Genomic DNA, 26,555 nt, shown 5'->3' on the forward strand with positions numbered 1-26,555 from the left:
GTCCAATTAAGTTAGAACATATTGTGGGACTGAGATAAAGGATTATCAGTATGCCTAGAATGTTTAATAAAATCCATTACTCCAAACTTTTTCTAGTGAATGCCTAGAATTTGAATGCAAAGTAAAGTTCTATGTGAAAGTTATATAATTATAGTTGATGAAAACACAAGAATCATCAAAGTAACATCATCAAGAAAGATAGGCAGGTAAGATGTTCAGGAGTAGTCAGTCAACATCTAACCAATGTATTAACACGTAGATTTTAAAAATGCATGCCTAAAACTAGATGAACTTTCCTAATTTCTGCTGTTTGAGTTGCTCTAGGAAAAGCTTTCCGCCCAGTCCAAATGATTTTGATATCTTAACTGTAAAAAAAGTGGGTATTTCTTACTCAATTTATAGAAGTAATGGCAATATTATAGCATATAAGGAACAAATTGAAATACAATGAACCCTGCTCTTAATTCCAGATACTGTCAGCATTTTAGTTCTGTCTCTATCAATAGCTCACCAACTTATCTTCAATAAGTCACTTTATATCAGAAATTCAACATGTAAGGAAACAGTTTAATTTATCCTTTAAGTAGTCATCCAACTTAGATATAGGGTTGTATGAAAATTAGTTGATTCAGCACAAGTGATAAACATCTGTCTCTTGAATACAAGCATATTGGCTAAATGAGATAATCACAGCCTATATGAAAGACTATCCATACAGACTGAGCATTGTGTCAATTTTTGCCAGTACCAAATACTTCTTTCTTCATTATTCCTACTGCCTTTACCATTTCCACCACACAAAATGGCAAACATCTGCTTTTATTTATCTGTATTTATTGGCTTTAACCACCCATAAATCTTAAGTAACCTTTCATTCAATCTGTTTCCTTATGAAAAGGTGTATGTTTCCTGTTTCAATTAGCAGTTCTCACAGTGTCTTAGGTATCAAAGTAAAACGATACCATACTAACAGTCACCTACTGCCTAATGAATACAAATGTGGACTGTGCCATTTACTGAAAGATTTACCTGGGGCCAGATGACCGACCCAAGTACAATCTGGGAACACGAACACCTTCCATTACTCAAAAGGTTTCCTGAAGACCATCTTTTTTTTTTTTTTTTTTTAAATTAAACTAGAATGTGTTCTAAATGCCTTGGCTTTCTCTATATGTTGGTACTGAAACTAGCTTCAATTCATCCAACAGTAAATTTGATAATCATGTAATTCCCCTATAGAGGAAGTGAAAGAAAATCAGGGGCAGCCTGCATCTGTGAACAGGAAGAGAAGCTTTCCAAATACCTTTCTGCTCCAGAGGATTTACTTGCTTCACTTATTTTGTAAGGGGTCAAAATTATTTAAGTGATTTTTAAAAAATTATATAATATTTACCCAGAAGTGTAAATTTGTTTTTTGTTACGCTAAATGTTTTCAAAGCAGTGTTAACTTCCAATATATCATATCAAGCATAAAGAAATTTAGAAAACCATTGTATGTAACTTTGAATTAAAAATATCTATCCTTACAGCAAAAATACTGAGGTTGACATTTTTGCTCAAGTTTCCTCATCCTCTTCCCATCACAAATACTTTTAATTTTGCACCTGCCCATTCACCTTTTCAGTTTCCAAGCTAAAATTTTCAGATTTTTCACAATTACAAATAAGAATTTTAAGTAGCTCTCCTGCCCACCTGTGACTATGCAGGTACCTAATACCTTCTCCTTCTCCTAATAAATCTGTCCTCTTAAAGTGTAAAAACAAAAAAACTGAACTTTTAAAATAATACATTATGTTTAGCCTATTTATGTAAAACTTTATTTTCTTTCAAGGTTTATTTTTATTTATTTATGCATACAAGAATTGGGGTATAGGCCAGAGGTGCAAAGGGTGAAAGGATTTACCAGAGACAGAGTGGGGAGCAGAAGAGGAGGATCTACTGAAATACACTGCTGAGGGGAACAGCAGGCGAGACAGGAGAGGTCTGCTGTACCATGTGGGTCAGCTCCCTGCCAGAGATCCAACTCATGCTCCAGTGGTTGCCTATAGCTTGATAGTGCTGAGACTTAACCCCTTTTGCCACCAGAGAGGTCCCCGTTTAGTTAAAACTTTAAAGGAACCTTGCCTCCCTTATCTAAAAATAAATCATAAAAATACTGAATGGAAGCCTAAGAAACTAACTTGATCCCCTAGTAAGCAAGATAAAATGATACCACATCACATTCCTGGAAAACGCACACACATTAACAAATTCAGTTAGCTCAGGTCAGTCTATCCACCTAGCACAAATTGTCAGAGTCTGACAAGTTTTCTAGGGTATCTCTTATGTATAAAGACACTCAAGAAATACTGAGATCAGTCAGCTACCAATCGCCCCCTGAGAAAGAACTATTAGACCAACACAATGAGACAGGTTGCTTAAGGAAGCATTTCAAAGTGGGCTAAAGAGACACACAGGAAAGAAGTAAACTTAACAGGAAATCAGCATTAAGCATGGGGGGGGCGGGGGGGCTGGTAGAAAGTTATATTTGGAATGTAGAATGAAATTTCAGGCAGAGAGGTAGGGATCACAGCAACAATGTGTGGAAAAAGCAACTTTAATAGCAGTATCATCAACAGACCAAAAGTACCACAGTGAAAACAAAATGTTTTATATCGATTTCTTCTATTAACTCTCATGGTAAGGCCCTGGTGTAGGTATAGTATTATCTCCAACAAACAAACAAAACTGAAGCTTAAAGATAGGGGGGTTTTCTCTGAGTCCTTACATGGATTAAGTGGTAAGAGGCTGTGAAAACTAGGTCTTACCACTCTAGGTTCAACATACTTCCTGTTACAAAGTCCGATCTGATATAATTCAATTTTATACAAGTCTGATTTCAATTTGAATGAAATATTTAATGTATCAGTAAATTGAAGAAATTACGGCAAAAGAATTCTTGGAGGAACTCATTAAAAAGAAGCATGTCAGAAATGTAAGAGAGTAAAAATATAGCTTCATATTCTGTTTAAAGTGAAAATGAAATACATAGTTATATTATATACTAACAAGTAAGTAGGAATCAGAAGTGTGAGCACTCCTTACCTCCCTTCAATTGCAGGAATTTTTTCAACATGTGTTCCTCACATCTGGAGGGAATACAGGGGGAGAACCCAAAATAGGGAACAGAAAAAAAAAACTAAATAGAAATAAAAAATTGATATTCAAATATGAAAAGCCAATGAAACCCTAGTACCACATCTTATAAAGCACACTTCATGTCCCATGCAGTAATCAACTATGAAATACAAAACAAATTAGAAACTCAAGACAGTCTACGGGAGACAGCTGCCCTTCAGGTTTACAGTTGCCCTTTTATAACAAGGACCTCACTTATTCTTTTTTTTTAAGATTTATTTATTTATTTATACAAGAACTGGGGTACAGGCCGGATGCGTAGGAGGGTGAGAGGATTCACCAGAGACAGAGCGAGGAACAGAACAGGCAGACTGACGAAATACACTGCTGAGGGGAGCAGTGGGCGCAACAGGAGAGGTCTGCTTTGCTATGTGGGACCCTCGCCCGGCGGCCAGGGATCGAACTGGCGCTGCAGAGGCTGCGGACAGCTTCACAGTGCGGCGCTCAGCCGCCTGCGCCACCAGGGGAGGCCCTCACTTAGTTACTTAGTTATTCTGTCAGACTACCTGTGGTAGTTTAACAATGTCCCTTTCTCGTGTGTGTGTGTGTGTGTGTGTGTGTGTGTGTGTGTGTGTGTGTGTGTGTGTGTGAGAGAGAGAGAGAGAGAGAGAGAGAGAGAGAGAGAGAGAGAGAGAGAAAGAGAGATTGTGTGTGTGTGTGTGTGTGTGTGTATAAAATGGTGCTACTAGAATCACCCTTTTTACTCACAAAATGTCCAGGTTTGTTCTATAAATTATTTGGGAAGTCTGACTTTAAGCCTCAGTAGTTATCCTAGTCTGGGGAGCCTGAGTGCCACTGAAACCAAGTTGGAATGGAATTCAGGGATGCTCAAGCAAAGTAAACTGGACAGTTTATCAAGAGCTCCCTTACTCCCTCACCATTTTCTAAACTTCTAGTGTGTCCCCTCCAACATACACACACACACACACACACACACACACAAAGCTAAAATGATCTTTAAAAGAATCAGCCCTGTAGAACTTAAATAGGGTAACTATAAAAAGAAAAGAAAAAATGCATTGTGGGTAACGTAGAGTCCAATTCGAAATAATGAGGTTTGACTAATAAAAGTAGACAAGTCAAGTTAGAATCCAACAATCAATGACAGAATAAGGAACCATTTGTAGACAAAACCAGAAAGTGCTTTGTAAGTACAGACATTGAAAGTGAACAGTTCTTTCTGACATCACTTTTTGCCAGATGTTAGGCCAAACTCCAAAAGTGCAGATGGGAGGATGAGGATCTGGAGTCCCTGTATCTATTTCAGGTTTTCCATCTAGAGAGTAAGGATCTTTTGACAGTATTGCTAACATTCTGTATCTTACAATGCATCCTAATGTGAAAGAAAAAGATTCAATGTTTTTAAAGTATTTGGTGGGAATGTGCTACTCAAAAATAAGTGGAAGTAATAACAAAAACCATGACTCCTCTACATAGTCAATAAACAAAATAAATTTTGTTGTTGAAGGGGAGGCGGTAAAAAGGAAAAAATATCTTCATAAGTCATTCACACTTTCATACTATGTAGTTAAAAGTCATAGAGAAAAGTTAATGGAAAGTGACTCAGCCTTTATGACTCATTAGAAAAATAAAAACAAACAAAAAAGTCCAGTGGAGACTCCCCAGATATTTGTTCATCCAGGAGCTGTATAGCATTGGCAATGCTCATCATACACTAAGTCTTCAAAGCTGAGTGGTAAATCAGCCTCGGTATTTCTAATAAGAGTTTCAAAGAAGATGCAATGACACTTCACTCAAGCAAATGTGAGAACACATTCTGAATAGTTAGTAAAAAGTTAAAAATTGGGCCTCCCCTGGTGGTCCAGCGGTTGAGCGCTGGGCTAGGAAGCTGCCCACTGCCTCTGCAGTGCCGGTTCGATCCCCGGCCACCAGCAAGGTTCCCACATGGCTTGACAGCCCTCTCCTGTCTGGCCCACTGCTCCCCTCAGCAGTGTATTTCGTCAGTCTGCCTGTTCTGTTCCCTGCTCTGTCTCTGGTGAATTCTCTCACTCTCCCGCGCTTCTGACTGTACCCAGTACTTGCATAAATGAATAAACAAATCTTTAAAAAAAAAAAAGGTTAAAAATCACAAGCAAAATTTTAAAAATTATGACTCTGTTAACTCATGCACTTAACTCATGGAAGCTCCACAAACCCTAAGTCACAACTGGCATATGACATAACCTTATTTTCCCTAAGATTTCTAACTATCACTTTTGAAATCTTGAAGTTGCTAACAATTTATATAATGTACACATCTTTTCTTCTAAAAAAACAAGGAAAATGGGTTATCAGTCTATATTTTTAGCAGCTAAGTGTTATCATATGCTATCATATATATATACAATATGCAATCATAAAGGTTTGATGAAAAATAGTCTCTAATGGTATCATAATAATAAAATTATAACAGATCTTCCTAGTGATAACTGAAATAGAAAAAAAAATTAAAAATAAGGAATTTTTTTAGTTTAATCAAAAATTTCCAAAGAAACCATTTTTTTTTTACTATAAAGTATTAGATAGTAAAAATTTTAAGTTCTGCTGGTCACATATCTCTGATATAACTATTCATCTTAGCCTTTCTTACATGAAAGCAGCCGTAGACAAACACATAAACAAATAAGCATACTTGTCCCAATAAAACTTTACTTATAGACATTTAAATCTGAGTTTTACATAATTTTTACTTGTCACAAAATATTCTGCTTCCCCCCCATTTCTGTGCCTTCCTCTGCTGAATAAAGAGCTCTTACTTGAAAAAAAAATTCTGCTTCCTCCCCCACCTCCATATTTAAAAAAATGTAAAAATTATTCTCAGTTCACCTACCATAGAAAAACAGTCAGAGGTTGGGCTTGATTAGCCCATGGGCTATAATTTGCAGATTCTTCTTTAGAAGAAATTGCAGTTTCAGGAGGGGAAAAGAAATGCTAATTCTTGAACACTGATAGAGAAATAATTTGCCACTGCAAAAACTTAAGAAATCAATCCAGGACTTCCTTGTGCAATGGCAGCTCATTTGAATCCAAAAAATTAGACAGACTAGGATTCCTAAATCAGGGTGAGCACAGTATTCTCATCAGTATTTTTGAAATGCCCCTTATAAACATGCAAGTGTATAATCTGAGTATTAAAAACTAGGTTCCTGGGACCATTCCAAAGGATTCAATTAATAGCAAGTAAGACAAGGAATGTGTTAGGAGTGCGGGGTCAAGCTCTCCACATCATTCTATTGTTGCCAAGAGGTTTAAAAACCATTGACATGTGCAGACTTGAACCCACAATATATGAAGGTTCTCAAAACTCAACAAATAGAAAACAGTATGACTAAAAAGGGAGAGGGTAAAAGATTAGAACACACACTTCAACAAACAAGAATGGCAAACAAGAGGATCAAAATCATTAGTCATTAGAGAAATGCAAATTAAAGCCACGTGAGATACCATTACATACTATTAAAACAGCTAAAGTGAAAGGAAAAAAGGACCCTGAAAATAAAAAGGGGAGGTAATGGTGCAAAACATTTGGAAATCATGTAACTGCTGATGAGAAAGTAAAACAGTACAGCCACTTTGAAAACAAGTTGGGCAGTTTCTTAAAGTTAACCTTTCACTAGATGACCCAGTAGTCCCACGTTAGGTGCTTACCCAAGAGAAATGAAAACTTCACACACACACACACACACACACACACACACACAGAGAGAGAGAGAGAGAGAGAGAGAGAGCAAATGTTTACAGGGACTTTATTTAAAAATACCAAAATAAAAAACAACTCAAATGTTTTTCAACCAGTGAATGGACAAGAAAACTTGGGAGAGCCATACGCTGGAACGCAGCAGTAAAAAAAGAGTAATTACTGATAGACACAATAACATCCAATATATTTTATGCTAAGTGAAAAAAGGCAAATTCAAAATGCTACTTACTGTATTAACCCATTTTACATGACATTTTTGCAAAGGCAAAACTGTATGGATAAAAAAATCAATGGCTGGTGGGGATAAGGAGGGAAAGGGTGAAGTTTGGAGATTATGCAATTGTTCTATATCCTGATAGCTGAGGTGGTTACAAGACTCTATAAGTGACAAAACTCAGAACTGTATATTAAAAAGGATGAATTTCTACTCTTTTAACTCAATTAATATGACTAACAAGAAAATAATCACTGATATATACACTATTCTGATTAGAAAGTTTTAACCATTTTTATGTCAGAGTATGGTTACCAACTATCTACCATATGCATAAGTACATAGATTGTATTTTTCTTTAAATGAAATGAAAGCAAAATAAATAGTTTCTGGGACTTGTTTGTTTGCCAAGCCTTTTAAGAATTACTACCTTGGAACTTTTTGGCACTGATTTCTAAATTCAAACATCTGGAAATAAAGAATCTAAGTAATCCCCAAGATACTTCTGATATAAAAACTAATTATCCTTGGTAGGTGTTATCCAAGATCTAGGTTATCCTAATTTTACAGTTCAGAAACACAGCACATCTTTAAATGGGCCATCAGTAAAAAACATGAATCCAGTGGCTCTTCCAGTGGCTACTTCTGAAATTGCAAGCACTGCTGTGCCAAGGTTTTTTAGTCCTGCTATGGATCAGAATAGTTCACGTTAAAATATACTCCTGTACTTAGAAAACAGGGATTTCAAACAGAGTTTACTGAAATGCTGAAGCTTTCTTCATGAGCATAGAACAGCACGTTGGTTTTTGTCAGTAGTGCAAAAATCATTTATCTCAAAAACTCCTATGTCGCTGACAAGAACAGAGTCCAGACCATGGCCTGGGGCTTTATCTGAGTTTATTTTCTGAAGGTTTAATCTTAATATGTACATGCCTTTAAATATTAAACTTTTCAGGTTAAGTATACCAGAGAAGAAATATATCTTTTAGGAAAAATAAAACACTGGGGCAACGACTCATTTGCTGAATGAAAAATATTAAAAAATATTTTAAATTAAAAAAGCATGTTAACCCATTAACATCCATATCATACACGATCCTTAAAATAACCACAAAATGTCTGAAATTGTTTTGACTCATTCATAATTTTTATTCTGTTTTAAACAAGACTGTAGCAATGAAACACATTAGGAATGAATGTGAAGTATCTATATCATTTAAAAGAAAGAAGAAGGGGGAGGTAGAAGATGGAAAAGCAGAGAGGATGAAAGACTGAACAGTGTGAATACTTAGTTTTAAACTCTACTAATTCTAGGTCCCAGTGTGCCAATTACTAGCTCCTTAGCCCTCAGTGGTTTGGTATAATTCACTTCCCCACTCTCGCCCCCAGATTTTCATCTGGAAAATGAAGACATTGGCCCAGATCAGTGATTTTTAATGCTTTCTTCCCTGAGACCATTTTAAAGACAGTATCAATTAACTCTACAGTTTCCCACACGGGAGAGTTCACCCTTTAAGTACCTGTTTTTTTTTTTTTTAAGTTTAATGATTTCAGAAATGCTTAATAATTCTTATTACACAAGTAGCAGCTACATCCATTTTTTAAAAACTCATTTTAAAAAGTATGTTATACCTGCATAAAGCAATAAACTACAAGATTTTTTTCCCTCTTAGGTGAGAGGCATTTGGGGGCATGTATGAACTTTACAACAATTCCTTTACTCTATACAACTACCTCTCCACAACCACGTCCATGCACCACTGAGCACTTTTTATTGTAGAACTTTCCTCATGCAATAGGTAGCATGCAGCAAATTTTTTAAAAAATATGTATCTAAGAATGCTTCTGGCTTTCAAATAGTGTGGTGTTATTTTGTACCTAAGAAAATAATTAAAACTATCAGCCATATAAAAAAAATCAAAATCACAAAGCAGTGTTTTAGGAATATTTTTACTAAAATTTTATTCTTAATGATAATCTCCAAAAGAAAAAAAGAGCATGAACTTACTTATTTTTACTTTCTATGTTATACTTCTCCATGTTGAATAATACTGGCATTATGACATATGATACCAATGGGGCATTTTATCTGCTCTTTACAGGCTTATACTCTGAGAAGGAATATGAAATTACAGGATCCCTGTACCAACCGGGAACATGTAATAATGTAGTTATTTGTTCATTCACACACATTCAAATATTTGCTGATTATGTAAAAGATATAAAGCCAGATAAGGATAAAAAAAGGTTAATAAGACACACTTCTCCCAGCTCAAGGAGTCATGGTCTTATTAACATACAACAACAAAACTGCTGGGGAAATGTGAAAAGAAAAAGTCTGACCAGTCACTGCCAACAGACTATATGCACAAGACAGGCTTTAGATCGCTGTGCTGTACCAGACTTATCTTCATATCTTTCCCTTTAAAGTTCTGGGTTTTTGTCACTAATTTAATTTACCCCATTATGCCACTGGGAGGTCCTGAATCTAAAATGAAGCAATGCTTTCTAAATTAGATACTTTTCTGAAAATATACTAAGTTTTATCTTACAATGAAGAAAAGGGATTTATTTTCAGAATAGCCAGGTAGCTACCTTCAAGAAATGTCAGCACTAGGTGCACTGATTTCATCTGTTAAATGTGCATACTCACAAGTACAGTTAACCAACTTTGGAGATTGTGGAACTTTTCATGTGCAGAACAGTAAGAATACATAATACATAACAGCTGCAAAGAAAGGAAAAAAGGTTGGAATGAGAGAAGATGGGCAGGCAGGTTGGAAATATAAGTGGTAAATGGCTAAAACTGGGAAAACAAATGTGTAAAAAATTGAAAAAGAGTTGATAAAGTTTAAAAGGGTTTAGAAATGATTTTGACGGACAGGTTAATGCTCTCTTACCAAAACATTACGATCATGTGGAATCTTCGTTGCAAGGGAGAGAAGAGTAAGATTATAGTGACAAATGAGCAACACAAATGAAGTAGTAATATGGGAAACTGTCTGGAGGGGAAAAAAAGGAAAGTGGGGTCTGGACTATGCTTCAGGCAGAAAATTACTCATTTCTACTAACAGATAGCCCCAGCCCTGATGTAAAAAAACTTCCACAATATTGTTGGAAAATGATTATTCCTTTGTCTGACATTCACAATTTGTCCGATACCTCTGTTACACATCTACTGATTAAAAAAAAAAAAAAAAAAACTAGGAATTACCTCAAATCCTGTTTAAAAATCCTGTATAGAACCCCAGAAGGTTTAGAAGAAATAAAGCATTGTTACTGAACACTGGAAGGATATTCCCAGTACAAAAAAAGTATGCAGGTGTTCCAAATGTGCTCTTAAAGCAGAAATAATGATGGGTGTTGATAGTTAGACTTAATTCTTTTCACCTGCATATAATGTTTCCCTTTGTTTCTTATTTTAAGAGAGATTTCCCAATGTAAAAATATTACCATAATTTTTAAAACGTCTTTCCAAATGATGAGTATCTTTGACTACCCTAAAATTTAGTAAGCAGCACTGGATTTTAACCTGGAAATTTTTCCAGTATTTCCCTTTCCCTAATACCTATTACCCATGACCTTTCCCTTTACCTAATACCCATGACCTCTATTGAGACATTCACAACAAAGGTCACAGGGCTCCTTGGCTCTCCTAAAGAAAAAGCAGTGGGTAGGGGCAGACAGACATTCACTGCATTATTATTCTTAATGTCTATTGGAATCTACCCCATGACTTCAAGTTAAAATTGTACATAAACCTACCAAAGGTTTAGACTGAAAACAGAACTGGAGAAGACAGATGTTATAAAATGGGATTCAAAAATCTGTGCAAGGGTATTAAGCAAATTACTGCTACATTTCTTTTTCAAATTGAGGTGCAGTTTCAGTATTAAGAGTCTCAATTGTTGTGTATGTTTTACCCAATATTTTTGTATGTGCATGTTTATGAGCTTTATTCTCGTTAATTAGGGTCTAAAGACATTGTTAGGGAGTAAGTGGGCCACAATTAAGGGTTAAATTAGAGAAAGATACACTTTTATTAGACTTGAATACCGCCCAGATGAAAAACACCACCACCATTAAGACCTCCCTAGTATAATACATCATTTCCTTTGATGATGTTGGATCCAGAAATGTCATATATTTCAAAGATCTTCTCAATAAGATCTGCCCACCTTCAAAAATAATCAATATGATATTTTATTTTAGCGAAAAAGTCACACAAAATTTCCTTACCGCCTTGCCATAATAGGTAAATTGGATTGCCAAACACCATATTATGCAAAATGAAAGCCAATTTGAAAATACTGAACTCCAAAGTTCAGAAATAGAAAAATCTTGCATTTTAAGATGTAAAGTATATTTGTTGACTGCCTTGAGAAAGAATATGGCAGAACAACTCACGTGTCTTGCTAGAAACCAGAAAACCTAAGAGCAATATAAACATGCAGAAAGTGTCTTTCAAGCTTACTCCAATTGACTGATATGTATAGGGCATTGGGTAAAATCAGAGCACTATACAATCAGCACTTTACATGTTAAGGCTTAGTCTGAACTCCAATTTCATTCAACTCTTCACCCACCCCAAGGAGGCACTTCACACTATTACAGCAGTCACTTCTTCTCTAGAGATAATCAAATACACACACAATCAAATTCACACTCAGAAGGCTAAGGAAACCAGGCAACCTCAAAGACTAGGACTTTCAAGTGTAGATTTGCCTTTCCATCACTCAGGTGCCAAAGTCTTGACAGAACAAGTGAGACCTACATTTGCACATGAATGCCAGAATCTTCACCCAAACCAGACTGGGAATTGAAAGGTTGAAAATACTACTACTGGCAAAATTCCAGGCCTATGCTCCAAAATCTTTGAGGAACAACAGGATAGGCCCTGCCCCATAAGTATTCTAGTTAAAACCAGAGACTGTCTTCTAATGTTTGGAACTCTGGGAAAGAAAGCATTTAGACTTTCTGAAATTTGGGAGGAGGCCGAAGCACCCCACAAAACCATCTGAGTCAAATCAAAGTGACAATGAAATAGACAGTTCTAAGAAAGCAAAGATTCATATTTTCAATTCCACATTCCCAAGACACCTCAGACCACAATGCTCATTTGAAACAAATGACGTCCACAACAAAGAGAGCCTTCACAGGCACTGGACAGCACTCAGGGACTTCTAATGCTTCCTAGAACCAAAGAATAGGCAAATACACTAAAGGTTATGGTGATCCAGCACCTAAGATCTTAATTTTTAAAAAAATGCAATGTGTTGGGACAATGTATGAAAAGCGGAGAAGGAAATCAAGGGCTTCTTGCTGTTAGTTGGATATTAGTACAGAGCTACACTAAAAATCAAGGTCAATCTCCTGCTCCCCCTTGCTCATTGCTTTTTTGATAGCAGCTTCCCGTCCCTCTGGTCCGCGCTGGGCAGTGCCAGGACTAAACTTCTAAATCTTGAGGAAGGTGGGAAAGTCGGCCAGAAAAACACTGGACTGGGCAAAACAGAGGAGGGAAAGAGTCAAGTTTCAAAACAAAGGCTCCTCACGGAACTAAATGTCAACCCCTCCCCACTCCCTAGCCTTCAAGGCAGCTAGACTGGGCCTGGATTTTCAAGAACACAAATAAGTCCGGTTTCCCCACCTCTCTGGCGTTCGAGTTCACGCAGGGCTTTGCTATTCACTATAACATCTGCACAACCACTTGCTGAGGGTAATGCCAGGCTCTCCCCCACCCCCATCACCGTACCCAGGTAAAAACCAAGGCTAGGAATGTGACTAGCCCAAGGTCCCACATTACAGCCTAAACCCACCCCCTAAACCCACCCCCACGCCCAGCCAGCACCAGCAGGGCGCAGTGCAAGGGCCCCGGGGGCCGAAAGGACGACGCCCCTGCACGGAGACCCCAGCCGGGGCGCGGGGAGAGGGCCCGCGCTCGCTTCACGCCCCGGCGCCTACCTTCCTTGACGCCGGGCAGCTTGGACTGGTCGATGCCGACTTCAGCCATGTTGGGCCGGGGTCCTGGCTGCCCCTCGCCGCCCGCTTCCCGGCCGCCGGCGGCCCCGCGCGCCGCCCCGCGCGCAACAGAAGCAGCAGCAGCAGCGCCCGACGCGGCGCAAAGTCCCGCCGGCGGCGGCGCGCGCGCGGCCCCGGAGCAAGGAGCGGGCCGCAGGGTCAGGGCTGGCGACAAAGGCGGCGAGACACAGGCCCCGGCGCACCAGGCTGGCGGCCTCGCTGCCCCGCCGCAGCCACCTGCTCCAGCGCCCCGGCCCGGGTCGATCCCAAATATCCCGAGCCCGGAAATGGACCCGGGCCGGCCAGTACGGAGGGAGAGAGGAGACAGAAAGGCGGCGGGCGCGAGGCGGCGGGCGGGCCCGGGGCGGGGGCGGGGGCGGGGGAGAGGAGTTGCAGGTCTGTAACCGCAGTTGCCAGTGGCTGGCGAGCCGAGAGCAGCTCCAGCTGCCGCCCCCCTGCTGTCTCCTTTGTGCCGGGGGACGCGCCTCCAGCTGGGGCCCCGCAGCGCTCTGCCTCCCTCCCCGCCGAGGGTCGTGTCTTTCTAAGCGGGCTTTGTGTCCGGAAGGCCTCAACAAAAAGGCCATAAGGGTCACCCAGAATATAATCGTTGCTGTCACCGGTGTAGCCAGCATTCTGTGGCGGCTTCTGGGGCTGAGATTTCACAGGATGAAGCTTATTGTGAGCCTGGGGCGGGCTCTGGCAGTCTTTGCCTGCAGGATTACAGGCAAGATAACATATGAGCTTTAGAATAAACCGCTAGTACAACGCGCAGAACTCGAGAGCGGCTGACAATGGGCCAATTTAGAGAATGTTCGCAGAGTCAGCTTGGGGAACTGAGTCATTCATTCATCAGTAACACCTGAGGGTGGTGTAAGGTACTAGGGTGAAAACAATGTGTCAGACAGAGCCGCTCTCACAGAATGTTACACATTGGACTATAATTGTGACGATTTTCTGTCTCCGAATTAGACATCTCCTGACTGCATCTCTAGCCACAGAATCCTCCCTCCCTTTGGGGGAGCCCGCCTCCTCCAAGCTTGTGCAATCATAGAACCTCTCCACCACCCACACGTGTTCACCTAAGGTTGGGTGTGTGAGGAGGCAGGTCAAGCAGAGTACTTCCCTGCTATTATTACAGAAAAAAAAGGGGCACAGAGAAGTATTCTGTTTCCTGTGGGGAAGATTTGCCTTCACTGGTAGATAAAGAAGCCAAACTGCAGAAGAACAAAGATGAAAGATTGTACAAAGAAAGAGAAATGAAAATTATATGAAGCTAATTTAATTTAATTTAATTAAACTAAGTTAATTTTCTGTCCCCTCAAAGGATCACAGGATGGAGACTTGATTTGGAATTGGCACATTGAAAAAAAGACAAGGGCAGTCTCAGAAGAGCAAACATTTAGGAGAAGACATTCTAAACCCGAGCATGGCAAAGCATGACTGACAAGGGAAACCTGCCCACTGGATTTGAATGACTTAAATGTGTTTAAATGACTACCTTTAACTAGTTACACACTTAGATGCAAATAGAACATAATGTCAATTTCGCTTCTTAGGTCTCAATTTCAAAAATAATTACTATTGAAACCTAGTCAGAAAAAGTAGTGATAACCGGGCCTCCCCTGGTGGTGCGGCGGTTGAGCGCTGGGCTGCGAAGCTGCCCGCAGCCTCTGCAGCGCCAGTTCGATCCCCGGCCCCCAGCTAGGGGCCCACATGGCTCCACAGACCTCTCCTGCCACTCCTGCTGCTCCCCTCAGCAGTGTATTTCGTCAGTCTGTCTGATCTGTTCCCCGCTCTGACTCTTGTGAATTCTCACTCTCCCGCGCTTCTGACTGTACCCAGTGGTTATATAAATAAATAAATAAATCTTAAAAAAAAAAAAAAAAGTAGTGACAACACCCAGTTAAATTCAATGTGTGAATAGGAAGGAGGTATTATCAGAGAGGTGGTTTTATGGGGATTTTCAAGTCCCCTACCTGCTAATGACCTTTTTGCCTTTTTTCTTAACTTCCTGTGGTCATAGAGATTATTTATAATAGCAGGGTTTTTTTTGTGTGTGTTTTTGTGTGTGTGTGTGTTTTTTTTTCCCTGTTGCCCTTCACAACTCTACTGTCTCCACTTCTCTGTCACGCTCGGCCCTGGAATGCTGACATTTTGAACACATGGACAAGGTTGCCTTGTCTTGTGTTTCTGGCTGAGTGACCACTTGGAAGTAGTGTCAGAAGAGCAAAAAAAGGAAGGAGAGAAATGTCAAGATATGTGTTACAGTCTCCTCCCCTTAATCGGCCAAAATTCTTGCCATATTGTGACCCTCAGTGACTACAGTGCCTACCTGAGACCACTTTACCATCTTTTCATGGGTCTCTAATAATACCATCTCCTTGCAGTGCCCCTTAAGGCTTAGGATGGTAGTGGCTTCTCTCTGTTGTTAGTTCCCATACCCATGTCCCGTAAGCCATCCTTTCATTATATTCCTTTCAACTAAACCATTTTGAGAGTGGCTTCTTGTTTCCTGCCTGGATTTGTATTGATATAGTAAGATATGCTTGTTTTCCAGAAAAAGTATCCACATTTCTCCCCTAGAAAAAAATGAAAAATATATACAAAGCCATCCATATTGTTTAGGGAATCTACTGCCCTCAACAGAAAAAAAAAAAAGACAGAAAAAAAAAAAGACAGAAAAAAAAAAGTAAGTAAATAACCATTACTGAAGCAGATGATCTGGAAATTCCCCTAATAGTTGGACTTTCCTTCTTCATCTCCACCCCTACTCTGCATCTGCTCCCAAACTTAAGAATTACAGCTAATGCCTGGGATCAGACACCCTCAATGAGAGGGCTAAAAGCACTATGAGCAATGCATAAATCACATCTGAGTATTTATTTAACTGGAAATAATTGTGTGGTGAATTCCTAGAACTAGTTTGTCTTTCAGTGTCCTAAAATGACAAGTTTACAGTAAAAAAAAAAAAAAAAAAAGAGAAAGAGAAAGAATGATATCCCACAGAGGACACAAACCCCTAAGTAAGTCAGGGCTAAATCACAACTTAAATGTCATAGGGAAAAACAAGGACTTGTTTATAAGACAATATGGAACCAATAATTGAATCTTTAGATAAAGAGTTATATGATATTTTCTCTCTAAGAAGGTTAGATTGAGAATAATAATAATAATTAAAAAAAGACAATGAAATGGGGAGAGTTTAGTCATAAGAACTCCAGTTAGAAAACTATGAAAATTCAACAGTGACAAGTATTACTAGAAGATAAGCTTCATGAGGGAAGAGAATTTTTAATCTGTGTCATTCGTACTAATACCTACTACTTAAATTAGTGTTTGATACATAAGTATTCAATGAATATTTATTGAATAAATGAATAAATAATGAATATAGTCATCCAATGGCATTACCAATAAGAATAAAAAATAAGGAAGACTAAAAGAAAGTGATACAGACAAATGAATAAATGACACTAGACCTTTATACGGCAATAAAAGGAACACAGATTTACACGTCTCTGGAAAGACACTCTTCTTTACACTTGGTGTTTCTTATCTTAGTACCACAATCTACGAAAGAAAATGGTTCCAAAACAGAGTCTGCAAATAGAACAGTTTATCCAATTTTACCAAGAAGACAATATTAATCTGTTAGGGCTGCTGTAAGAAAATACCAAAGACTGAGTGGCTTAAGCAACAGAAATTCATTTCCTCACTTTTCTGGAGATCAGAAGTCCAAGATTGAGGTGTTGGTTTGATATTTTCTCAGGTCGTTCTCTTTGGTTTGCAGCGTTAACCCTCTCACTACGTCTTCACCAGGTCTTTCCTATGTAAAATGCAATGTATCTCTCTGTGTGTCCAAATTTCCTCTTCCTGTAAGGCCATGTCATATTAGATTAGGACCCATACTAGAAGCTCATTTAATTTATTTTTTAAAGATTTATTTTATTTATACAAGAACCGGGGTACAGGCCAGATGCGCGGAAGTGTGAGAGGATTCACCAGAGACAGAGTGGGGAACAGAACAGGCAGACTGACGAAATACACTGCTGAGGGGAGCGGTGGGCGAGCAGGAGAGGTCTGCTTGCCATGTAGGTTGCTCCAAGGCCGGCAGGGCTCAAACTGGCACTGCGAGGCTGCGGACAGCTTCACAGCGATGTGCTCAACTGCCTGTGCCACCAGGGAGGCCCTAGAAGCTCATTTTAAAGTAATCTCCTCTTAAAAGCCTTAGAATGTAAATCACATTCTAAAGTACTGGGAATTTGGAAGGGCCACAATTTAGCCCATAACAGAAACCATTGTGATGACAATTCTATAGTACTCTACTCTGTTTACCCCTTACCTCAAAGCTTTACCATCTGGATGCTCATCCCATATGTAAATTCCCTAATCTTACGTAGTTCTGGACCTTCCCAATCACCCAGACCTTTTCACTCTGCCCTATAAAATTCATAGTCAGTTTTCCACAAAACCCCCTACATCTCTTCTGTAAACATCTCCTTCTTTCTCCCTAAAGAAGCTCTGTTACCATCTGAGGACATTGTTCATCCAGTGTCCCTCTAAAATAGTGATTATTTCTTGCACATCCTATACTCCACTGGACCTGGAGATGTCATGAGGGCTGTATTTTTATCCTATTGTTTCTGTCAGAACATATTTCTCCCCTATTCTTAACTATTTTTAGCATCTTTGAAGCTCTGACACTATCACCCATTACCTCTCTTTAGGGCAGTTTTCTGCCCACCTCAGAGTAAGTTTTCCTCCCTAATTCCACATGATGGTTCCTTTCTTCTGTGTCCATCGCCACATAACTCTTGGTGATTTTATTGTCTCATAACCTGGTCTTCACTCCTTACATCCAGTGATTTTATGTTTTTCTCCATCCAAACACTCCAGGGTCATTCACCAGAATTGGCATAACTAAAAATTAGGATCCTTCATCAATCTCAAACACCTACCACTTCTATCACTCCAACTTGCTGTTACTAATACCCCAACTCCAATAATTCTTCAACCACACCAAACCTTTAAGCTGCTTACTCTACCACTTTGGCACTGATTCTCATTTGGCCCAATGTCCTCCTCTTTTTTCTTAATTTGTTTAGTCTGTGGCCCATTCTTACCATCATTCCCCACTAGAAATCCCCAGTTCCCTTACCTACAGATTCCTTTTTTTTCCCCCACTGGCATGCCATTGACTCAACCATCGTTAATTTACAGTAAATTCTGCTTGTTGCCCAAGTCAATTTATTTGCTATTCTATTAAATACTAGCTACACACCTTCTCTCAGACCCACAAAATCATCCCTTGTCCTTTTAGTTTCCTAGATAACTGAGAACATAAAAACATTGAAAACAAGACTTCCGCATCTCATCCTTTCCAAATATCTGAAACCCACTTGTGTATTTCTCAAATCTAAGACAATACCTCCATTTGTGCCCTAAATTCACAGGTGACATTCAAAATATCTAATAATCAGAGTGACGACACAAATATGGCATCAGTGCAGGTTGTGGAGCTTCTCCTGTTCCAGATGTTACCCTTTAATTTCTGGATGGTGTAGAGGTCCAGAGGGCCCCAAGGAAAAGGAGGTGTGGTTTAAGTAGGGGCACTGAGGGGACTCAGGATGACAACATGACTTATAAACCGCCTGAAAGGGTTATTATTTTAACAACCATGTGGCTGCTGGTGTGACTCTCTGCTGAATATCTGCCCTTTAGACTTTATCCTCTAACTTCCCAAGAATTTTATTGCTCCTCAAATTATCTTTTCTCTATTGTATGTTAATTTTTCCCTCTCTGCTAAATACCTTACAACATTCAGATATTCTATAATTTCTTCACCATGACAAAAACTTCTTTTGGCCTAACCCCACCCCCTTCATTTTTATTATGTTTCTGTTCCTGATTATAGCAAGCCTCCTTGAAAGTTTCTATTCCTATGAACTCCATGCTATTCTTTCTTGAGCCCATTCAAATTATACATTTTAGCTCTATCACATGCAAGGGAAAAAAAAACAAAATGAAACAATTTTCATTGACATTAACAATGTTACCAAGTCCAAACAGATTCTCAGTTTGCTTGTGCCAGTGCTCTCTCCCTCCCTCCCGCCCTCCCTCCCTCTCTCTCTCTCTCTCTCTCTCTCTCTCTCTCTCCCCCCTCCCCCCATCCCTCGCAACTTGAACACAGGGATAGAAGCCATGAGGGAAACAAATCTGCTGACACCTTAATCTTGGACTTTCCCATCTCCAGACTGTGAAATTCACTCTCTGTTGGTAAACCACACAATCCCTGTTATTTTGTTATAACAGCCCAAGCAGACTAATCAGCCATTAAGCATGAATGACTAAAATCGATCTCTTCTTTTCTTCAATGCCTCCTACTCTACGTATCTCATCTCTTTAAAGAACAACACCTCTCAGAGTCTCTCCAGTCTGATCTAAAATATGAAGGATCTATTAGCTCCTTTCACCCCCCACATTTGTCCGTTAGAAGAGTCAGTCAAATCAAACCTCAAAATATAAGCACATTTTTACTACATCTCATTAGCTGACTGCTACCTCCTTGTTTTGAACTCTCATTATCTCTCACTTGATTTTTTTCATAGTTTCCTTTCCAAGTTTCTTGTTTCTGCCTTCCCCCCACACCTATTTTACTATCTACACAGCAACCAGAGTAAATTATTGTAAAATATGCCAGAGCACATCAATCCTTTGTACATACATCTCCATGATATCTCTTCTTCAGAGTACAATCCAAAGTGTTTACTATCATCTGCAAAAGTCACCCCCACCACTCTGACATTCAGTCTTTCCTCTCAGTCCCTCGCTCACTGCTGACCTCTCTCACACTAAAGTCTGCTGTTCCAGAATAAACCATGGATATTTTTGCCCCGGGGCCTTTTCAGTTTGCTGTGACTGCTTCCTAGATTACTGCTTCCTCATTAACCAGCTCTACCTGTGACAAATAACTGCAAGAGAGATTCCTCCCAATCCATTTGTATATATGATCAATTTCCACTTTGTGACAGAGAGCTTCCCTGACCCTATCTAAAATAGAATTATAATCTCTGTCATTCCATATCCTGTCTACTCTTTTTCTCTCCAAGTCTGTGATCCCTGAATCTATAAAATGTTTCAAAGTTTATTTATTTATACCTATCAATCAACCAAGAGGAGAGGAACTTTGTGGGGATTGCTACTATATCCTGAGTTCATAGAATAAATTTTTGGGTAAAGCATTTGCAAACAATTATTAAAGCAAGCATGAATACACTGATACCACAGTATTGTTTACAAAGTAAATTTTCAAGAAAAATATATTTTTCAGACAACAGTTGTAAATAAAGAAACTAGACCTTAATAAATAGTAGATACAATTAGAAAGATTTAGACAAACTATTGGGCTTAAAAAAGAATCTTGTTTGTTAAGTGAAAATTTCAGCTTCTACCATCATATTTTAAAGACTTTAAGTTCTTTAAGAACTCTTTGTGTATTATTTTAAGATTCATTTTATTTACTCATGCTTACAAGAATTGGGGTATAGGCCAGAGGTGTGGGGGTGCTTGAGAGGATTCACCAGAGTTAGAATGGGGAGCAGATCAGGCAGAGGTACTGAAATACACTGCCAAGGGGAGCAGCGGTCCCCTTGGAGCAGGAGCAGGAGCGGTCTGCTGTGCCATGTGGGTCACCTCCCTGGTGGGGGATCAAACTCATGCTTTAGTGGCTGGGGCTAGCTTGATCAAGCTGAGACTTTAACCCCTGCACCACTCAGGGAGGCGCCCCTTTGTGTATTATACATAAATATATCTCTAGTATAAAAAAGGAGTAGAAAAAAATAGACTGTGGAACAACTGTCATTTGGGAGATTTAACCCAAGTGCAGGCAAGAGACAATGATTAAGAAAGTGAGTCTGTATGAAGGAGGGCAAGGGAATCTAGTACTGGTGAGTACAGGACCATAATGCAAGGATGCCCCTGAGCTAACTCAGAGCTTGAGCAAGGTTCAACAGTGTCTAAGTTATGGTAAATGACTCCGAATCTCTTAGCTACAAGCATCTTACATACTAGAGTTATTAAAAAATGTCCCACAAATTCAAATATCCATTAAGAATTACCTGCATGCTGCAAAAATGGTAACTCCCATAAAGCATATTTTTGCTTTTTAAATGAACACAAAATACAATTAATAATACAAATTTATTTTCTTTTTTTTCTTTTTTTTTTTTTTTTAATAGAGGCATGCTTTATTTATTTGTTTGCTGGTTTGTTTGTTTGTTTTGTTTATACATGCACTGGGTACAGTCAGAAGTGCGGGAGGGTGAGAGAATTCACCAGAGCCAGAGCAGGGAGCAGAGCAGTACAAATTTATTTTCAAGCATTACTAATATCAGTGTAACTTTTGTGATTTTTTTTTAACCAAAGGTTACCATGAAACAAATGAAAACAATTACGCATGGAGGGAGGTTTTAATTAAAAGGAGATCTTCAGCCTGGAAGAGATTGGAGTCCATTCTTAGAGAATGAGCCACAGAGCCCTTCCGCAGGAGGCCATAGTTTAGGAACGTCCTTTCTCCATGTTATTATCCTTGTGCAACCTATAATGAGAAGGACAGAGCTACAAATTGAAATTAGGAGATGGAGATAATGAATATGTACAGCTCAAGAAATCAGCAATGATCACCTTCACAGATACTTTGGGTAGATACATCGAGGGGAACCATGTTCTACAACAAATTTGTGAGATTTCCTAAATATTTTTCTTGGTTCTCTGTGGAAAATAATTGAAGTATGAAAGATATTCAGTGTAAGGGAAAGCTGTACTAAAAGTATAACCATATGAATGAAGAGTTTACATATCAATTATAGACCCTACCTCTGAGTAGGTAGGGAAGGAATCAAGGGATGTGGATGTGGCAAAATGTGAGTTTTGTGATTATATCTGCAAAAATGACCACCTTAGCTCCCAGCACACAGGCCCTCCTGTAACATGCCCTCTGTCAAAATGTGGAGTCTAATTTGTCCCCCATTAAATACAAACTGGACCTGGAACTGCAATGATCAATCAAATGCAGCAGAGGTAAAGTTTCAAGACTTACAAGCTCGAGAATTAAGAAAGATAGGCAGGGCCTCCCCTGGTGGCGCAGGGGTTGATAGCTGGGCTGCGAAGCTGCTCACTGCCTCTGCAGTGCTGGTTCTGTCCCTGGCCCCTGGGCGAGGGTCCCACATGGCACGCAGACCTCTCCTGCTGCCCACTGATCCCCTCAGCAGTGTACTTTGTCACTCTGCCTGTTCTGCTCCCCGCTCTGGCTCTGGTGAATTCTCTCGCCCTTCCGCGCTTCTGACTGTGCCCAGTGCTTGTATAAATAAATAAATAAATCTTAAAAACAAAAATTAGACTATTAAAAAAAAAAGATAGCCAACTTCTATTTCCATGATCTAAATAAATTCTGTTGACCTGCAGCAAATGAATTTTCTAACATCTCCATGCTGTGAGAAGCTCACCCAGTCATGTATATGTGGAAAAAACCAAAGACCTCCCAGCCAGTATTTCCAATGGAGCTCCCAACTGACAGCCACACCAAGCCAATTGCAAAGCACATTGAAAATGGATCTTTAAATCCCAGTTGAATCATGCTAGCTGAAGCCAGGTGCCTCGGAGATAAGTTGTTCACACTGACCTTGCCCGATTTGTAGACTAACAAATAAATGAATGTTTTTTGTTTGAAGTTAATAAGCCGTAGAGTGTAGATAACCAAAAGAATATGTTTCAACTATATCTATAAAGTTTCCATTCCTTGAGAAAAGGCCATATATTTGAGACAAATAAAGGGAAATGTTGACTTTGGATGTGGTACATTGGTGACTATTATATTTTCTATTTTTTTTCTTTACATAGGAAATGTTAGATATTTCATAATTCAAAAATTTATCTAAATTTGCATCTCCGGCTAAGATAAACAGTTCCAATTATGTCTTGCCTCCATAAACAACTAAAATCTGGAGAAAATACATGTGGCAAATATTTTTAAGACAGGGCAATGGGTAAGAAAATCCCTAAGAGAAGATAAGCACAAGAAGTGACCTGTCCATATTCTTACCAACTCTGTAGCCCAGCCTCTTTCCCAAATTTCATAAGGTGAGTGGAGTCCAACAAGGGTCTCTCTAGGGAAGCACAGAACAAAGTCCAAGGCTACTGGCATAATTGGTACTTGTGGGGCAGGGAACAGGAAAAGAGGAAGCTGTACACAGAAGTTACCAAATCATTAGTCAAACCTTATACTCCTTATGTGCAAGCCTCTATGAGGCTTTACATAAAGCAGCACCCCCAGAATAGCGAAAGGAACAGTGATTCAAAGGTCACTTAATGCTAGGGAATGTTAGATGAAAAAAATCACTGGATAAAAATCAAAATCAGGGCCTCCCCGGTGGCGCAGTGGTTGAGCGCTGGGTTGCGAAGCTGCCCGCAGCCTCTTCAGTGCCGGTTCGATCCCCGGCTGCTCCCCGGCCACCGGAGGAGGGTCCCACATGGCGCGCAGACCTCTCCTGCCGCCCGCTGCTCCCCTCAGCAGTGTGCTTCGGTCCTTCTGCCTGCCCTGCTCCCCGCTCTGGCTCTGGTGAATTCTCTCACCCTCCCGTGCTTCTGACTGTACCCAGTGCTTGTATCAATAAATAAAATAAATAAAATTTAAAAATACAAACTCTAAAATATAAAAAAAAAATCAAAATCAACTGGCAACTATAAACCAGAGACATTCTGCAGAGGGAGAGAAGGGAATATGATCAAAACAGGGGTGGGAAGAGCACAAGGGACTACGGTGATGATACACAGGTGAACTGATGGTGGGCATTCCATGGGGACTATAACCCAGATGAGAAAGCATACATTGTACAAAAATGAAAAATGATGTAAAAATAAATAAACATCACTTAGAGTGGAGAGACCTCATTAACACATCTGGCATCACATAGGATACTGCAAGGACTGTAAATTGTATTGGATAGCCTACTTGCAAGGGTACATTATAGCTATTCAAAAAGCATAAAGCCAAGTCATGATAAAAGAAGAACTTCTAGAAAATGACTTCTAGAAATTGTGTTCCAAGGCAGTCATCAACCACTAGAAAAAATTAAATCAAATCCAGACTCCTCAAAATTTATCATTCACAATGTGTGAAATAAATATGTTCACAGAAAATTACTAGACATACAAAGGAATAGGAAGATGTGATGAATAATCAAGAAAAGAGGCAATTAGTGTTCATAGCCACCGAAATTACCCAGCTGTTCAAATCATCAGACAAAAATCTACAGAAGTTATTACTATCAGTTATCATAAATATTTTCAAGGACTTAAGCAAAATATATAAGGCATGAACAGCTGGAGAATCTCAGTAGAGAAATGGAAACTATACATGAAATAAGAGAACAGATATATAATTTTAGCAAATAAAAGCTAAAACAAATGAAATTCTAGAAACAAAAAGTACAATATCTGAAGTGAAAAAAGTCACTGGGTAGACTGACAGAGTGGAAATGGTAAAATGAAGATTCAGTGAACTTGAGAACAGATAAATTATAAATTAATATAAAAGACTTTTTTTAGGTTTGTTTTATTTATAATTTTATTTTTATATTCCCCATACAATTGCAACCCCCTAATTTTGAACTCAATCCTCCTTTCCCACCCCCCCCCCCCGCAAAGTGTGTCTCTGGTTCATAGTTGTTTGTTGATTTTGATTTTTTTCTTTCTTATATTTATTCTTTTTCCTAGTCCCTTATTTAGGTTTTCTAGATTCCTGTTATGAGTGAGACCATCCGGTATTTTTCTTTTTCTTTCTGGCTTTTTTCGCTGAGCACAATCCCTTCCAGCTCCATCCATGTTGCTGCAAATTACATGTGTTTATCTAAAAGACTTTTCTTTAAAAAGACTGTATCTGTGGTATATCATAGTAGATATATGTACATAAGGACCCAGGTGAGGAGAGAGAGGGGGAAAGAGAATGAAGCAGGAGAAAATACTTGTGAGAATGATGGTTGAAACTCCCCAGATTTCATTTTAAAACATCAACATATGGGTCCAAGATGCTGTGGAAACCTCAAGAAAGAGAAATACAAAGGAAAATCACCTAGGCCATTCAGGAATCATGGCCCAATTAATGGATGGTTCTAGCATAGCCATAGGTATAAAATGTGGCAGAGATATTATATGAAAACAACAATATAGACAAATGTCCCCTAGGAAGATAAACACAAAAATCCTCAGCCAAATATTGGTAAATGGCAAATGGCTCAGGTGATTTCTTGGAGGGTGAAAGAAAAGAAAGAAAAAGAAGATCAATGCTTATGATAATATATATATATATATCACAGAAACTTCAAAGAATCAGTTTCAAATAGTAATTTAAAATCTCAATGTGCATTTTGTACATGAACACTAACACTTGAACATATGAAGATTTTTGAATTAATTTAAAACTTATATTACTTAAAAATGTATACATGTGTATTATTTATATAAAAAGAATTGTCAAAAAATAAGGTGTTCTGTGTTCTTTAACGGACCAAAAAAAAGACATCTTGTGACATAATCAATTTTTAATAAAATACTGGAAAATTAAACTTCATTTTCTCTATTTGGTTGATAAAGTATAATGTGTTCCAAACATCTTAAATAAATAAACAATGTTGAATAAAAAACTCACTTTAAGATAAATAATGTTTTAAAAGAGTTGAAAATTAAGGGATAAAAAGACATATAGGAAAAATATTAGGAAAAGGAAAACTATTGCAACAATTTTACTATTATTAAAAAAAATATTACTTAGGCAAAAATCACCCCAAATAGTGCTGAAGACATATTATAATGGTAAACAGAAAATATCACTTTCAAAGAGATATAATCATTTTAAATGCATAAAAAGAAAAAAAATAGTAAATCAAGAAATATACAAATGGAATAACCTGTGAATGCCAATTGAGATTAGTTATTTTCACAAATGCAAGATTGATTTAACATTCAAGAATCAGTCATTGTAATTCAACATTTTGATAATCTCAATAGGTAATTGTAGGGTAAGGAAAAATGTCAGGCTTTTCTGCCCTCCCGCCATCAGAATAGATGATGGATCCTTGCGGTCCTGAATGCATGCCTGATGGCGGGCACCTGGAATAGGGTGTGGGCATAGGTAGATGGGATTCACCTGGGCTAAGACTGTGCTTTTTTTTTTTTAAGGGCGGCGTCACGGGGACGCCAGTAGAAGCCAGAAATAGAAGCCGAGAAAGAAACAGAGAAGCAAAGCAGAAGCCAAGAGAGAAGCAGAGAAGGCCGGAGAGCCCAACTAGAGTGAAGACTTGCTGGGGGCTGGGAGGCCTGCCAGCCTCTTGGCCCCCCCAGCATCCCTGCCTGCTGTGTACCTGGTAAATCCCAATAAAAAGCCTGCAAAAC

At 38.9% G+C, this 26,555-nt stretch overlaps 1 protein-coding gene across 1 annotated transcript in view; it reads right to left on the reverse strand.

Annotated features, from left to right (window-relative positions):
- Window positions 1–13,101, reverse strand: part of CCDC50 (coiled-coil domain containing 50) — a gene marked incomplete at both ends in the record, with an annotated part of 62,455 nt that extends 49,354 nt beyond the window's left edge. Inside the window, one exon of the mRNA XM_084232696.1 lies at window positions 13,053–13,101. Coding sequence (XP_084088822.1) covers window positions 13,053–13,101 — 49 coding nt within the window. The remainder of the gene's footprint in view (window positions 1–13,052) is intronic.
- Between the last annotated feature and the right edge of the window lie 13,454 nt (window positions 13,102–26,555).

This window comes from Talpa europaea (genome assembly GCF_964194135.1).
Source record: "Talpa europaea genome assembly, chromosome: 4".
In the NCBI taxonomy this organism is placed as follows: domain Eukaryota; kingdom Metazoa; phylum Chordata; class Mammalia; order Eulipotyphla; family Talpidae; genus Talpa; species Talpa europaea.